Source organism: Mirounga angustirostris, unplaced genomic scaffold (genome assembly GCF_029215605.1).
Source record: "Mirounga angustirostris isolate CCGP_5_RB_7025 unplaced genomic scaffold, mMirAng1.0.hap1 SCAF_5, whole genome shotgun sequence".
In the NCBI taxonomy this organism is placed as follows: Eukaryota; Metazoa; Chordata; class Mammalia; order Carnivora; family Phocidae; genus Mirounga; species Mirounga angustirostris.
In genome coordinates this window covers 103,582,680-103,599,443 of record NW_026991713.1, presented here as the reverse complement: position 1 = coordinate 103,599,443, position 16,764 = coordinate 103,582,680, and the positions used below count along the sequence as shown (strand labels likewise).

At 44.9% G+C, this 16,764-nt stretch overlaps 2 protein-coding genes across 12 annotated transcripts in view; both read right to left on the bottom strand.

The window, feature by feature from the left end:
* SLC25A18 (solute carrier family 25 member 18) overlaps positions 1 to 10,484 on the bottom strand; it is a 35,452-nt gene extending 24,968 nt beyond the window's left edge. For 4 of the 6 annotated variants that reach the window (XM_064591789.1, XM_064591791.1, XM_064591790.1 and 1 more), the window contains exon 1: positions 2,790 to 4,784. The gene's annotated coding sequence lies outside the window, so the exon portion shown is untranslated. Of the gene's footprint in view, positions 1 to 2,789 lie in introns of all 6 variants that reach the window. The other 2 variants (XR_010411643.1, XM_064591792.1) reach the window with 2 other exon arrangements.
* A 14-nt stretch (positions 10,485 to 10,498) lies between these two features.
* LOC123844098 (chromatin remodeling regulator CECR2) overlaps positions 10,499 to 16,764 on the bottom strand; it is a 171,470-nt gene continuing 165,204 nt past the window's right edge. For 4 of the 6 annotated variants that reach the window (XM_064591765.1, XM_045874140.3, XM_064591766.1 and 1 more), the window contains 3 exons: positions 13,269 to 14,691; positions 11,786 to 11,897; positions 10,499 to 11,032 (listed from right to left, as the gene is read on the bottom strand). In XM_064591765.1, coding sequence (XP_064447835.1) covers positions 11,027 to 11,032; positions 11,786 to 11,897; positions 13,269 to 14,691 — 1,541 coding nt within the window. In that variant the 3' untranslated portion in view covers positions 10,499 to 11,026. The remainder of the gene's footprint in view (positions 11,033 to 11,785; positions 11,898 to 13,268; positions 14,692 to 16,764) is intronic. The other 2 variants (XM_064591763.1, XM_064591767.1) reach the window with 2 other exon arrangements.

Below are 16,764 nucleotides of genomic sequence, written 5' to 3'. Positions count from 1 at the left end.
AGATCTGGAAAAGCACAAAGTTAGAGTACCATGTGAGATGGTCTCCCTCTTTAAATAACAAGGTCAGTTATTAGTGTTGGAAAGCAAGGACGGGTTTGAGGTCTCTTTGAGGCTCTCAAACAGCAGCAAGCTTGTTAAACACGCAGAATCGCGGGACCCAGCCCAGGCCTAGTGAACCAGAATCTGATCTTAATAAGATTCTCCAGGTGTTGGGGCGCCTGGGTGGCTCAGATGGTTAAGCGTCTGCCTTCGGCTCAGGTCATGATCCCAGGGTACTGGGATCGAGTCCCACATCAGGCTCCCTGCTCCTTGGGAGCCTGCTTCTCCCTCTGCCTCTCTCTCTCTCTCTCTGTCTCTCATGAATAAATAAATAAAATCTTTAAAAAAAAAAAAAAAAAAAAAAAAAAAAAAAAAGATTCTCCAGGTGTTAAAGTCTGCAAGCCACTGGTTTTGCAGAGTGCTTTACAATGTTTTTTTTTTTTTTTTTTTTCAAAGACTTTGAGATAGAGTGAGAGAGAGAGAAAGAAAGAGAGCACGAGCAGGGGGAGGAGCAGCGGGCAGAGAGAAGCAGGCTCCCTGATGGGGACTTGATCCCAGGACTCAGGGATCATGACCTGAGCCGAAGGCAGCTGCTTAACCTACTCAGGCCAACCAGGCGCCCCGAGAGTGGTTTACAATGTTGACTGCACCACAGAATTACCAGGAAAGCTTTGAAAAATTCTGATGCCCAGGCTGCACCCCAGACCAATGAAAAACTCTCTGGGGTAGTGTTCAAGCATCTAATTTTATTTTTTTAAAGCCCAGGTGTTTTGTTTTGTCTTGGTTTTGTTTGAAAGATTTTAAGTAATCTCTACACCCAGTGTAGGGCTTGAACTCACAACTCAGAGATCAAGAGTTGCATGCTCCACCAACTGAGCCAGCCAGGCGCCCCAATGGCCCAGGTTTTTAAATCCCTAAATGGGCAGCCTGGATTGTCCACCATTGGTTAAGAGCATTGCAAAGCCAAACATAAACTCACTAAAATTTGTTGAATAAGTCACAACAGCAGGTGTGGGAGAGGTCACAGGGAATATACAGGAGATGTTTAAAAGCGGGAAGGGTCTTGGGGCGCCTGGGTGGCTCAGTCGTTAAGCATCTGCCTTGGGCTCAGGTCATGATCCCAGGGTTCTGGGCTCCCTGCTCAGCAGGAAGCCTGCTTCTCCCTCTCCCACTCCCTGCTATGTTCCCTCTCTTGCTGTGTCTCTGTCAAATAAATAAAATCTTAAAAAAAAAAGCTTGGAGGGTCTTGACATGACTGATGGCTGCAGTGGTCAGTTAGGTTTGGATCGCCCCCAAACACCCAACGCTGCAGAAGATGAGACAGAGGATGCAGACACTGGGAGTGAGGTCTGATGGAGGAATGTGGGGGAAGAGAGGCCAGGTGTCACGGAGGGCAGGGCCGGGATGGGGCCTGGGTGGGCAATGAGGGAATTTCTCAAGTTTGCAGCCATTCTTTTTTTTTTTTTAAAGATTTTATTTATTTATTTGAGAGAGAGAGAATGAGAGACAGAGAGCACGAGAGGGAAGAGGGCAGAGGGAGAAGCAGACCCCCTGCTGAGCAGGGAGCCCGATGTGGGACTCGATCCCGGGACTCCAGGATCATGACCTGAGCCGAAGGCAGTCGCTTAACCAACTGAGCCACCCAGGCGCCCGTTTGCAGCCATTATTGTTCTACAGTCCTTCCCTGGGCTTGGATTAGAGGAACATCCATAACCTTTATCCATGTAAACCAGCAGGGTGTGGGATCAATGAGATAGCCTGCTCAGATGAGGAGTGGATAAGGATGGAAGTGTAAACACCAGGGCTGTTCCTATAGGTCAGTGTTTTCAAACTTCAGTTTGTATCAACCCCCCCAGAGGGCTACTTACACAGACTGCCCAGACCCACCCTCAGTCAGCGTCAGTAAGCCAGAACTGGCATTTCTTTTTTTTTAAGGATTTTTATTTATTTATTGAGAAAGAGAGAATGATAGAGCACATGAGAGGGAGGAGGGTCAGAGGGAGAAGCAGGCTCCCTGCTGAGCAAAGAGAAAGATGCGGAACTCGATCCCAGGACTCCAGGATCATGACCCGAGCTGAAGGCAGTCGCCCAACCAACTGAGCCACCCAGGTGCCCAGAACTGGCATTTCTAACAAATTCCCAGGTGATGCTGGTTGTTCAGAGTCTACCCTCAGAACCAGCACAACAGATTATGTGCTCACAGGAAGACAGATGAGACTCACTAAGGAAGGCTGAGGTAGTGGGGCCAGGCCCCAAACACACTCATTTCCATAGACCTATGTGGTCTTTAGGGACGTCCTCTTAGCACCACACAGGAGAGAAGGACTGGTGGTAGTCTGCCTTGTCTTCATCAGTGTAGTATAACCTTATGGGAGCAGAACGAGGGGGGAAGGGAAGAGAGGAATTCAAGCTGCAACAAGGACTCAAGAGAAGACCAGGCAGAGAGACTGCTGAATGGAACGAGCTAGGGGACTGTAGGCCCCAGTGGATGAGATGCCGGCGGGCCTGTCCAAATCATGGCTGACAGTACCCCGCCCTCCCGCAGTGACTATATTGCACGGAGGGAAGAAAAATACCTTTCTATTACTTTAAGCAGTGTCTTCTTTCTAACACTTTACTGTAGTCCAATTTTTCTGTATTTTCTCCCTTTACTATGAACTCTGAGCAGAAGCAGCTATTTTTTCCTCTTTTCCACTGTTAGTAATTAGGCAAGATTAACTAGGCACACAGCTAAGGTATTTAATACTTACTGAGAACTTCAGTGTGAGTCAGTCAATCTTCATCTTAGTTCTTGGGGCACACACAGGCCAGGCTTCAGCTGAATGTCTCTGCCCCTTCCTACTACAGACTCAATTCCTCCCCAATGCAAAAACCTTGAATCCAATCCAAGGAACTGACTCCACTGCTTTAAAAATTCTATTTAGCGTTTAACTGGCTAGAATAGAGCTACTCCTTCCTTGTCATTCACTGTCCAGGATGAGGTTCAAATCCAAGATTCTAGGAGCAAGTAGTGCTTTTCCAAACCTGACGACTTCTCGAGGGGATCTGAATTTATATGCAGGTCATGGAAGCAGAAGGGGTTGGGATTTCAGCACACAATAGTCAAATCTGGGGATTTTCCAGCTGCCTTGTTGGCTAGTACTTCACACTGAGGTTTTTGCTAGAACTACCCAAGGAAACTAGAGGAGTGAGCATTGGTAGCAGAAAGGGGACTAAAACAGATACACAGATGTTCTCCATTAAAAAACCCAAGGGAAAACCATGAGGCCAGGGAAACAGATCTGCAGGGCCCATCTACAAAGAACCCAAGCCTCATTTCCAGTTGGCCTAGAATCCAGCACCCCCAGAGCAAAGGTCCAATGGCATTTCTTCCAAAGGCAACCCTTGCATAACAATTTAATGACACAGGCCATTCACCTCTCCAGGAAGATTACAGGGTGAAGGTCGACCTCCGAAAGAGCCCAACCCTGGGTTATTTTCTCAGTTCTGTTAATACCACTCTCAAGAGAATGTAGATTACGGCAAAACTGAACCCCTAGAGGGGCTACTTGTTTATAAAATTAAGATCCCTTTCCTTCCTCAATGACAGGAATTGGTTTAGAGACAGAAGACATTAACATTTAAAAAGAGAAGAACTACGGATGTTTCCAAAAGTCAAAAAGGAGAGTTCCACAGTTTTGAGACTAATCCTCATTGGCAATTTGTGACTTCCTTCCTTTTCCCTAAATCTTTCCCTGCCAGCTTTCTTTTCATGCTCCAATTTGAAGCAAGTGGCTCACCGAGTAGGGGGATTGTTGTGTAAACTGTTACCCATGGGGCTTAACAAGTGTTAATGTCAAATACTAGCTCCAAAAATAGAGCTGGATTAACACTGCCCCACTGTACCAAGTTCTGGAACAGAACTGATCTGTGCAAGATACTTTGTTTTGGTCCCAAGGAGATAAATTTGGGAACACCCTAAAGGGCACTCAGCTAAGACCTAAGTGCCTATTACAAAATAAATCAAACCCTATCATTAGCTGAAACAGTTAAAAAATGTTGGCTTTCATGTCACAGTAGGAATGGTTGCAGCTGGGAATCCAGAAGTCAGAAATCAATTTTTTCTTTTTTTTTTTTTTAAAGATTTTATTTTTATTTTGAGAGAGAGAGAGAATGAGAGACAGAGAGCATGAGAGAGGAGGGTCAGAGGGAGAAGCAGACTCCTTGCTGAGCAGGAAGCCCGATGCGGGACTCGATCCCGGGACTCCAGGATCATGACCTGAGCCGAAGGCAGTTGCTTAACCAACTGAGCCACCCAGGCGCCCGAAATCAATTTTTTCATGCATTTTAAGGATGTGATACTAATATGCACTGTGGGTAGAGCTGATGCTGACCAGGCCGGCGTCACAACTGGCATGACAACGAAGAGAACCAGGACAGAGCAGTGGCCCACCGGCCACTGCCCCTCCAGTGCAGGAGGAGACACTGAAACACCATCTAACCAGCATCCCGTCAAATCTGGGGTTTACGAATGATTTTCACTTAAAGTTGATTTTTTTTTTTATTTGCGAGAGAGAGAATGAGAGAGAGCACGAGAGGGAGGAGGGTCAGAGGGAGAAGCAGACTCCCTGCTGAGCAGGGAGCCCGATGTGGGACTCGACCCCGGGACTCCAAGATCATGACCTGAGCTGAAGGCAGTCGCTTAACCAACTGAGCCACCCAGGCACCCTAAAGTTGATTTTTTAATAAACATATTAGTCAATAATAATATATCAACAGGGACAATTTAGGGGCGCCTGGGTGGCTCAGTCGGTGAAGCGTCTGACTCTGATTTCGGCTCAGGTCATGATCTCACGGGGAGTCTGCTTGAGGTTCTTTCTCTCCCTCTCCCTCTGCCCCTTCCCCCAGTTGTCGGCTCTCTCTCTCAAATAAATAAATCTTTACTATTTTTTTATAATTATTTTTTTAAAGATTTTATTTATTTATTTGACAAAGAGAGACACAGCGAGAGAGGGAACACAAGCAGGGGGAGTGGGAGAGGGAGAAGCAGGCTTCCCGCTGAGCAGGGAGCCCGATGTGGGGCTCGATCCCAGGACCCTGGGATCATGACCTGAGCCGAAGGCAGACGCTTAACGACTAAGCCATCCAGGCGCCCTTCAAATAAATAAATCTTAAAAAAAAAAAAAAAAATAGGGACAATCTAACACCACACAATCGGAGGTCAAAAGGGATCTGTCACTGCTCTAGAAAGTGATAAACCTGAGTGAACACAGATTTGGAAATTGGTACTATTTGGGGTAGAATTTTTCCAGAAGGAGATTACCTTCACAAGGCCAATTAAGCATCAAAAAGACCAGAAATTTTGGTGTCTTGGAACTACAACCAACTGATAATAAGATGGCTACTTTCTTTTTTTTTTTTCCCCCAAGTAAGCTCTACCACCCGAAGTGGGGCTCAAACTCACTACCCCAAGATCAAGAGTCACATGTTCCATGACTGAGCCAGTCAGATGCCCCAAGATGGTCACTTTATCTATTCTTTTTTTCCCCCTGTAACAAAAACCCTCCTAGGAACTGGAAATAAAAACTAAATAAATTGGGCAGGTACAAAGTAGCTGCTTACCTAGCCTTGTAGCTCCCACTCCTGACCACTTGTAATTCACTCATGGACCCAGGCTCCAGCTGCCTGGTGTCCCCTCATTATAAGCTGAATTCTTTACCTCCTGGACCGTAGTCCATCCTAGATTTTGGAAGGAGAGCAAAAGTAGTATATACAAGTGTGTTAAAGGTGTGTACCAAGGGCTAGGGGTGTGTGGGTCGTACTGGGAGTGGGCCAGCTGGGGAGTACTTTATCCCTGACACTGTGTGGAATGGCCAGTTTTAGCACTGTTCTGAAGTTCTCCATAGAGCACACTCCATCATCGCCTGCACAGGGCACGCTCCCGCTGCCTGCCCCTACACCACCCACCCACCTTGAGGAAGCCAGGTGAGACAGGCTGGGGCCTAGTTCAAACCTCTGTCCCGATGATAAAAGTGACACGTGGACACACACAACTCACACACATCAGAGCCTTGCTATTTTAAGAATGTACTTTATACAAAATAACCAGTTCATATGGAAATAAATCTACAGACCTCTGAGGATCAAAAAGCTTTTTAAAAAGTTCTTTTAAAAAATTATCCAACACACAATATCGAACTAACTATTGAGGTAAGTGTCGCTCTCAGTGAAACAGGGAATCAGCAGACCACGACAAAATATACACAATATAAAAATAAATAGCATTCCCCTTTCCAGTACTGGCCAGGAAAGTTCACACGGCTTTTGCAGCAGGAGCAAAGAATCCCTGACACTGTGTGCCGCAGGCTGGTGGAGACTGGCCTGGGCTCCCAGGAGCTGTGTGCAAGGCAGGAGAGTGAGGTACCCGAGTCCCAGCTGGGGAAAAGGGGTCACACGAAGGATACTGAACGGGGTTCAGCATTTCAATAACTTACTCAATATCCACACCCCTTGTTCCCAACCCCATCCCACCCTTTTCAAAAACACATGCAGGACAATCAGTTGGTTATTAGGCATTTCTACATAAAAGTTCAGTCAGTCAGTCCCCTGGTACACAGTGAGAGACAAAGACTAGCTGGGGGGACAGCCCCTCTAAATTTCTGGTTAGCAAAGGCCTACAAAGCAGAGACAGATAAACATCCAACCTGGAGACAAAGCTTGTGTCACAGCTTCATATGAGAGATGGGATGCAAAAATGTTCACTCAGGTTGTTTTCCTAAATGAAAAACAGGGCAAGGCTTGGTGTCCTAAGGCTCCATATTACAGAGAAAGTCCAACCCACCAAAAAAGGAAAAGCGGTTTCTTCTCATGCAGCAAATCTCAATCACATTCTTAGTTCCTAGACTGTGATGTGAGCCCAGGAATAAAAGCCTCTTCATGCTCAACCAAAATTCCCAGTATTCTCACCAGAATGTTGAACAGAAAACTATTAGCCAGGACACTGCATTCCAGAAACTCCGGAGGTTTAAGAGTCCTTGACTCACACACACACGGAGCTGACTTCCTCACTGGAGGTCCATTCAGAATCTGGCAGGGGTGAATGGACTGACAGTCACAGGTGGGTGGGGGCAGGTAGCAATAATGCTAGAAAACTCTAAGCCTTTCATTTCTTTGAAAGCATTCTGACACTATGTAACTGCCCTTGCCTTGGGACTGCTGGGTTAAGACTTGCTGTGAAATTTCAGTTTGGGGTTTAAGAGCAGTATATTATTTATAAATCTGAATTTCAAAAAGGGAAGAAAAATTCAACCAAGTCGTATGGATTGAGAGCTTGTTTCTGACATCTGTGATGACTGTAACACTGGGATTTTGTGTGTTTTGGACAGCACTTAGCATCCTCTTTGACTCCAGTAGGAATTACCATAAATAATAATACAGCAGACAAATGCCATGGGGTAACGACACCTAATGGTCACGAGAAGCATCTTCAAGGTCTGAGCACTAGGCCACAGTGAATCGACACTGAAAGCTGGGGTCTGAGTGAACTAAGGTGCACACACACCCTACAGGTCTTCACGTTTTCAGAAGACGAGCATGACAGAGTTTTGCCTCTTGAGAGCAGTCTCACTTGGGCTCACTAAGAATAAAAGAATCGTGAAGCAGCAGCTCATGTGCACTGCCCGAACCCAAACGAACGTGATTAAGGAGAGGCGGAGTGGCTTTAATTTTATTTTTAGAAGGTAGGATGGAAGAAGTTATATGAACAAGAATCTGCACATTTTGCCCTTACTTACTCTTCACATGCATCTACCATAATAAATTTCCGCCAACAGCTACTTTTTAAAAGAACAGACTCTGAGGGAAAAAACAAACAACAAACCCAAACCAGAAACCTTCCAAAAAGCTTTACTTTTCTTTCTGGGTTGTTTATTTCTCCTGGGTCTTAGGGAAAAAAGATCCTAACTTACTAACAACTCTAATAAAGGCTAGCCAGGACTGTTCAATCCAACCAGTGTGAGTTTCCTCATTCCCCGTGGAGCCCAGCTACCCCCTCCTAGGGACTCCCAAGAGCCGGCCCACAGACACTGTGGGAGAGTCCTCCTAGCCCGACAGCAGATCATTTTGAGGACCTCCTCACGCACGACTTTCTAGTTTTAACATATCACACACCACCATCCCCTCATGGACAAGAGGGCAAATGCATGTGCATCTGCTTAAGACACGTGGGAAGAGAAGTGCCAGAGGAGAAAAACAGGAGAGAAGAAAAGGTCGTGCTTGGGGGCAGAGCGATCAGCCATCAAGCAGCTCAACGGTCACATGTGTTCTCTTGCAGCTCCTGACTGCTTATAGCAGATCTGGGCTTCAAAGACCAGTAAAAGCTCAGGAGATAGCAGACAAGGGCTGTTAATGCACGACTCAGTTCCCACATGGGACGCAACAAGGCTGCCGAGTCTGCTGTTGCCCTTGTTCCCAGTGTTAGGAGATGATACAGTAGTTCAGTCCTTGATACTGTTCTTCCTTAACATTTTCTCACTTCTCTACATTTGATTTCTTCCTATATTGTTCACAGCTTTTCTCTAGCAACAGGTAATAGGGGGTAGGGGCTGGGAGAGCGAGGAGAAAAGGTTACTCACGCAGGGTGGAAGGAGAAAGGGCACAGATCAGCCCAACCATTGCTTATGGTCCACTCCTACACACGCCCCAGGGCCATTCAGCACAAAGCAATACCTCCAACCTCAGTGCCAGGGGAACAGACCCTGTGGCCACTGTGCTCCGAGTCAGGCAGCAAAGGCCTGTCACTCACACTGACTTTCACGTGAGAAGAGAAAGGCTGTCAGTGGCAGAGCGCTCTGGGTCTAGACCAGCTCTAACTAGACCCGAGCCAGCTGTCAAGGCCAGGTGGTCTTTCTCTCCTCCCTGCTTCTACACAGACACAAAAACAGAAGGAGTAATGCATCGGCCATGTTAACTTACACTAGCTCAAGAGCTCAATCATCAGATCTGTTCTTCCTACAGGGACAGCGCGGACGTCTTCACTCTTCCAAACCAGATCATGCCAGTGACAGCTTTCTAATCAGAATCAGGACCAAATGAGAACACAGCCTCAAAACTCATTCCACTTAAAAGCACACCAAATTTAAAACTGGAGTCTATTAGAGAAAAAGAATTTGTATTTTTGTGCACCGTATCTTAAAGGCTCCTGTGTTCCTACACAACTCTCAATCCTGCCTGAGCCATAAGCCACAACGCCAGGTCAATAAGCATTCCCTTATTTGTATGAATTTTCTTTACACTGGAGCTGGTGTCTTGTGTTCCATCTGTATAACATGGATATTTCCAATTTGTTTCTTATCCTAAATAGCATAGCATAGCAAACTTGAAACACGATAGTTCCACGTTTCATCAAGGATGCTGGAATTGGAGGGAAAGATTCTAACGGCCCCTCACAACGCTGAATTTATAAGAAACTAGAGCAGATTAATATTATATGGAGGCTTTTCTACTATCCCGAAGGCATGCTTAAAAATATGCTATTCTTTACAAAAATCTGTTAATTTCAGGGCATTTTTCCTTAGTTTTTTTTTTTTCTTTGTAGGATATTCAAAAGTTTAAAACATAGGAGTCCTAACTTTGGTGGCATCTCAGCTAAAATCAAATACAGAATGCTAAACAAGGACAATCCAGTGTAATTCACTTCTAAAACTGTAAAAAAGTAATTTAATACTGTAAAATTGTTTCCTATCACAGATATGACCAATGATTTCCAAGAACTCATTCCTGAAAGCTATTTTAAATCACCATGACTTATTTTACTATGATTCACTTAAAATGAATTAAAACTATATATACTGAGATATTCCTAAATTCAAACTGTAAATCTATAGAATACATTTTTCCTATTCAAAACTGTGCAATTTCTTTATTGATACTAACATATACAAACCTGAGTAGTCACTTCCACAAAATGTGATTCGTGCCAGAAAGCTTTGTGTGATGTCTATCAGATCACAGTCCCAGCAGCAGGTCTGTGAAGAGGACGATTCATTTTATATTCTAATAAGCAAAACACTCTAGTGATCCCAATTCCTGATACTGGTTTACAACTATCTGGTAGGGCTGGTGGCAGATCACGAAGGGCACTGCTCTCTGAAATCCAGGCTTTGGGCCGCTGGATGAGAGGGCAGCCTGTCTTCTAGGCTGATTCTTCTGGTAGGCCGTGTGCGAGTGCTCTGCCTCCGGACTGAGAAACTCAACAATCGGGGCAGTGCAACGGTACCTTTCAGGCTGACTGGAAAGAAGGCCCTTAACGAACAAAGGACGGTTAACCACTGAGGAAACAATGACAATTTACTACAGTAAACTTTTCCTACCCTCTTCTCCAGCTCCCAAAAGTATTCAGTGTGACATGATTGTAAACAGATAAGGATCACTGCAGTGCTGCCTGCCCACCATCCTTAGGACTTCCATTTCTTCCACATCCCCACCCACCCTTCCCACTTATGTACAATACATTCACCACCAACAACAAAAATTATTTTTAAAAGGCAACATGAAAATTCTGTAAACTGGACCCAGCTCCAAAACACATTAATACTACAAGTAGTCCCTTCCCCAAATATATACCTGAGTTTAGCTGCTCATGAAAGTTTACAAGCACCACTCCATTCTTAAGTGTGACCCTCTCCCCCAAGTTTAAGATGATTTTCCCTGAACAAGAGTCTCAGGACTTAGAAAAGCCATCACTAATTTCAGTTCATTTGTTCTTGACCATCAGCCATACAAGAGATCCCCAACCAAGGACCTTTGCAAAGCTGGTGTTAGTCTAAAGAGTATGCTTCTAGGGCTCCGGGAATGGCTCCAGCTCTTGGACGGCATGATGGGATGCACTGTGAAGGGGTGTGGCAGGCTAACAGGAATAGAGGTGGGCAGGGATCGCTTCCCTAAATTTTCCATGTTCCAGTCTTCATGTGCAGCTTTCTGTTTCCTTGGGGTTTATTTCCTCCTTGGACTAGCTCTGAGAGAAGCAAATAAAGACAATTTAAACAAAATTAACAACTGTGTTGTTTAAAGTAATTCAATAAGCCAAAGAGCTGTACATGTTCCTCTCCATCTGAGAAAATGGCTTGGTTTTGTTTCAGCTGTCAGTTTACTTCCAGAGGGTGGGCTCTCAAGCTCCGGACCTCTGCATGCAAATCCCAACCTCATCACTCAGGTGCGATAGGATTCCCTGCACATTAGGGAACCATACTGATGTAGCTGATGACAATTACTTCACAATGGTCAGGGAAGAGAGGAATGAGATAGTGCATGGAGGGAGTCAGAACACAGTAATTGGCACAAAAGCAGCACTCAAAGGGAGCTATTTTTAAAAACCTGACTGCCTTGTCTCTCTCAGATGAAATAGATGGAAAAGGATAAAAAAATACAAAGCTATCATATCAAAATAAATGATAGTGGCCAGTTTGGAAACATGAGTCTTGAACAATCCCCAAACAGCTGGTTACCACAAGAAGAGAAACACATGGAAACAATACAGAAGCTACTTCGGTCTTCTCTTGATTTTTCCCACTGCTGAATCCACTGGTAGCACAGGGCCTGAGTGGCCCTTTTACCTTGGTTGCCAGTAGGACAGGACGCACTTTCCAGTTCAAGTTCCTCTATTAAAAGGACACCTTAAAAGATTTTCTCAGAATCACGATAAACTCACAATGAACTATTTCCTGCCACCTGGAAGAATGACAAAAGTTCTGGTTTTGGTAATTTTTACCTGATCAAGAGGAAGTGTTGGGGGCTTATGTGGTGGCAGCTCTTCCTGGGATGCTGCTGGTGCTGGGGTCTTTGGGAACGAGGACTGTGACTGGACTGGATGCATTTGCATCCTATAGCCACAAGAAAGAACAGTTAAGAATTAATGAAGATATATTAATTAGAAAGGAAAGAGATACTTTAATCATGAAAATCTCATGCAGACACTGCCGTAATTATCTAGGTAATCAAATTTGGAATCAATATTGGGACAAAGCGACATTTTGTGCTCCAGATGTGATGCAGGAAGTACATGACGCCGCCTAGGTAGTGTTCTTGACGTGTGTTTAACTGGACTTCAAACATGAGGGAACAATGAGAAGAATCAAAATCTGGGACATCGTACATGGGAACTAGCCTCGAATCTTTGAAAAACAAAATGAAACAAAACGATGATAGAACACATGTAAATTAAGAGACTAGACAGAGCAACCAAATGTAAATACATTACCCTTACATGGATCCTGGGTGGAAAAAAAAAATAAGATAAAACAAAAAAACATAGCTATAAAAGACATTTTGGGGACAACTGGAGAAATTAAATAAGGACTCTATATTAAACACTATTAGTGTTATTTTCCCTGGGTGGAATGATAGTTTGAGATTGTGCTCCAGGAGAACGTCGTTATTCCTAGCAGATGCATGCAGTCATGAAGTCTGCAACTCACTTCCCAATGGTTTAAAAGAAAAGACAAAGAAACAAAACATAAACATATTTAGTGAAGTCTAAAAAAATATGTCAAAATGTTAAATGGGGAAGAGGTTTTGGAGATACGGTTTTAGGCCGGCACTGAAGAGGGGCACATTAGTTTTTAAGTTGGATGGTACTGGTTTTATGATAAGGCTTCATAACTTTAATGTAAACAACTTTATTTAACCATCTTTTATGTATTATTAATTTGAAAATCTCCTGGATCACAGATCACCTCACTGAGTCTTAAAAACTCCACCATTTGCAAGAATTCTCATGGGGACTGTATTTGACTTGTTTTAATTCTAGATGAACCTGTTTCTTTATTCAGTGTTAAGGGAAGAAATGAGAGGTAAGGGATAAAACCTGAACATTACATATGATCTCCCACAACCTCAGGGTTTGAGAGAGACCTATTTTACCTTGATCAGAATATCTGAACTTATTAGCAGCAATGCTGACACCTCTGCCTATGGCTCTCAAGTTTCCAGTCTCAAAATCTAACTAAACACTCATTTAAATGCTAATTCACTTTCACGAGGGAAGAAAATGCCGAAGATAAAATTGGACTCTAAGGCTGAAACATTTCCATTAAGTCTCCAATTATCAATGATTCCCATGCCTTCCTTGGACCTAGACCACTAAAGGTTATCACCTTCATTTCTAAGGCCATTTTTCTTTCTAAAACTAACATCTATTCTTTTCTCAGAAAAAAAGAAACAAAAACCAAGGAAACCATCTAATGTAATCTTACCCTAATGGTCTGTACATTTCCTGGAAAGGTCCCCTTATTCCACTTCCAGTACCAATTTGTTCCATCATTACAGCCTGAAAGTGACCCAGGCCCTCTTCTTGGCAATGATAAATGGGGCCCTCCTGAGAGAGGCCGTTGGGCTGGGCAGCCACTGGATGGTGAGGTGGGTGAGCAGCCACGGGGGAAGAGTAGGCCCTGGGCTGGAAATGACTGGTTGGCCGCTGAGGTGTGTAAGGAGGCCCTGTCTGTAGCATCACACCATGGGGCTGGAAAGTAGATGAACCAAATCCCATCCCTGAACTCAGAGGTGGAGGAGGAGTTCCATAAAGATACTCGCTGGCTGACAATGAGCTCTGCCGCTTGGTAGCTGCATTATGGTTGTCCAGGTCTAAAAATTCTTTGGGACTCTCTGGCCTCTCCATAGATTCATCCAGCTTTTCTTCCTCTGGACCAGGATTCTGTCCATCAGCTGAGACGACTTTAGCAGCCACCGCATCCACTTGGGTTGGGGAACTTAAGGCAGCATTCAGTGTCTCACAGCCTTGCAGATTAGCCAAGGTGCTCTTATCTGAGAAGAGGGGCCTTGGTGGGGGGGGTGGATTAGGTGGGAGCCCACTTGGGCTTCCCGGGGGATGAAGATGTCTCTGCCAGTCAGAAAAGCCCTGTGGACATGGATAATAAGGAGTTCGCTGATAGTGATGATATGAAGGCTGAGGTGGTGACTGGTAGGAATACCTCATTCCTTGGTGGGGGCGATACCGGGGAAAGACTCCAGAATGAGGGTTGTTAGATTGAAAGCCCCTAGGGGGGAAATGCTGAGGATGGGATACTGAGGGTTTACTTCCCATCACAGGGCCCAAACCTTGCAGGCCTGGACTGATGTGGTAATGTGTAGCTGAATTTGGGTATTCCAGCCCAGGCATGTACAAGGGGGAAAACTGGCTTACAGTGCCTCCCATCAGATTCGGGTCCGTGTTGGGAGGTGTAGCTGGGTTCTGTCTTGTACACGGCATGGCTTCCTGTAGCGTTTTGCCTCTGGGGCAGAGTGGCTTTTCTGAACCACTACCACCAAGGCCCTTCCCCTCTGATCCACAAGGGGATGCTTCAACAATTACTCCATTTTCCGGTAGAGCCCCTCTATCTGCCAGAGTGGAGAGGTCTCGCATACAACCTTGGGTGGCTGGGCTGGTATAGTTGCTCTCCAGGGGCCAGGTATTTTTGCTCTTTGTTGCTTTACAGTTGTCTCCAGATTCTGAGGAGTCACTTTTGAGCTCTGGGCCCTCTGTTTCTCTTTCTTGTGGTGAGCTCTGCCTGGTACAGTCGGTCTGCAATGGAGGTGTAGGGTGAGGTAGCTGTTTGAGGTACACCCCCTCTGAAGCACCAATGTTTGGTGGTTTCTCCTCAAGCCCAGGCAAGGGATCTGCTGTAAGAAAAATGTAGAACAATATAGTAATTCAGTAGCTGACATGACAATACCGATGGGGATGGTAGAAAAGAACATGAAAGCAGTCAGATAGGGACAGGTGGGATTGAGATGGATATGTGGCCATTCAAGCTTCAGCTAAAAATTTGAGACTCCCTGAAAGGATTCATGATGCTGAGGCCCTTGTAAACCCCTCCTTATAGATTAAGAGGTAAGACCTAGCACCTCTAGAGCTACTCATAAAGTCTGCCAAAGAATGGAGATGTCCCTGCCTCTCTCTTGCTGTGCTGTCACAGAGTAGTGAGTGTGCGATAATTCAGGCAGATGCATGTCATATATGGAGATATAATAAGAAGGACCAGGACACGATGGATCTGTATCAAGAAGGCTGCATCCCTGATGTCTGCCCCCTTAGAACATAAGTTCCATAGCAGCACAGACTCTGTTTTCTTCCCCACCACTCTTAGTACTTGTACACAACAGGGACTCAATCAAGATTTCTTCAAAACAAGATGCCTACAGGATAAAACTCAAAAGGCATATTTAACATATTACAGAAACTTACTATACCCAAATAAATTAACTTACTAGACTCAAATGCTTAATTACAAACTCAGGATTCTTGACCTTGCTGTTATGTCAGACCAGAAATATGGTCTTATTATTATATATACAACAGAGCTGTTGCTCAGGTGTGATCTAAATACAATTCTGGTAACAGATCTTAAAGACAAGATTAAGGACTCATACGTAATTACTTTTAAAGACCTACTAAAATCTCAGTCAACTAATGAACTAGTGTTGGTTGAAAAATCAAAGGTACAAGCTATACAACAAAATTTAAATCTACACTTCTCATTATTTTGTCAACATAAAACATGGAAACTAACAAAGAGGCTTATCCATAGTTTCATCAGAGGGACTCTCCTTCTAAAGTTTGAATTCCAGACCCCATTTGAAATCAGTATTAAGACAATTCTGCTAGAGCTGGTGCTCACAAAGCAGGCCTTCCCTCGAAAGAAACACTTTCAAAAAGTAAGTCTGAGGGGCACCTGGGTGGCTCAGTCAGTGAAGCGTCTGCCTTTAGCTCAGGTCATAATCCCAGGGTCCTGGGATCGAGTCCCATATTTGGTTCCCTGCTCTGCAGGGAGCCTGCTTCTCCCTCTGCCCCTCACCCCACTCATTCTCTCTCTCAAATGAATAAATTAAAAAAAAGAAAAGTCTGAGTTGGGGAAGATGGCAGAGGAGGATCCTAAATCTCGTCTCATGGATACAACTAGATAACTAGGTAACACCACATCAGTATAAATAACCCAGAAAACGACTTAAAGACTGGCAGAACAGACTCTCCATAGCTAAATGTAGAGCAGAGGCCACATCACAGAGGTTGGGAAGGACAAAGAGATTGTCAGGAGCCAAGTGGATCCTCGGGATTGTCCGCAGGAGGGAGGGATGCAGCAGAACAGAGAAGGGAGCAGAGCAGATTCCCAAGCCAGGAACCCCAGGAAGAGGGAAGACCAATCCCTGTTAACATTCAGCTTTGAAAACCAGAGGGGCCCAAGAATATGGGGGGGCTTATTACCACCTGAACTTTAAAATTCAGTGGGCTCAGCTCTGGGAGAGCCAGGAGGGTAGAGTGCCTCCCCTTAAAGAGAGAGTAAAACAAACAGCTCCACTGAGATTGAGCAGAGAAGCAGCAGTGTGAAAAATACCTGGCATATATAGAAAGAAGATTTATTTACTAATGAGCGTATACTGGAGAGGCAGGAATCTTTGGAAGACCACTCTAAGAACAAAAGAACTAGCAGGCATCATTTTCCTTCCCACCTCCCAGCCGAGACAGACGGACACCTGCGGGAACCAGTGCAGAGCCAACATTCGTTACACAGTGAACAGTGTACTCCTGGTGTACCCCTGCATAAACATCCCCTCCATCTAAGCCCGGTCAGCTGCAGTCCCCTCCTGCAGTGGACTGGTGCAGAGTTACTGGCACTCCATGGGCCCTGTTCCCGCATTTTCCCCGTTGAGCTGGCCCCTCCAATATGCCCTTGGCTGGAGCCCATCCAAAGTGGT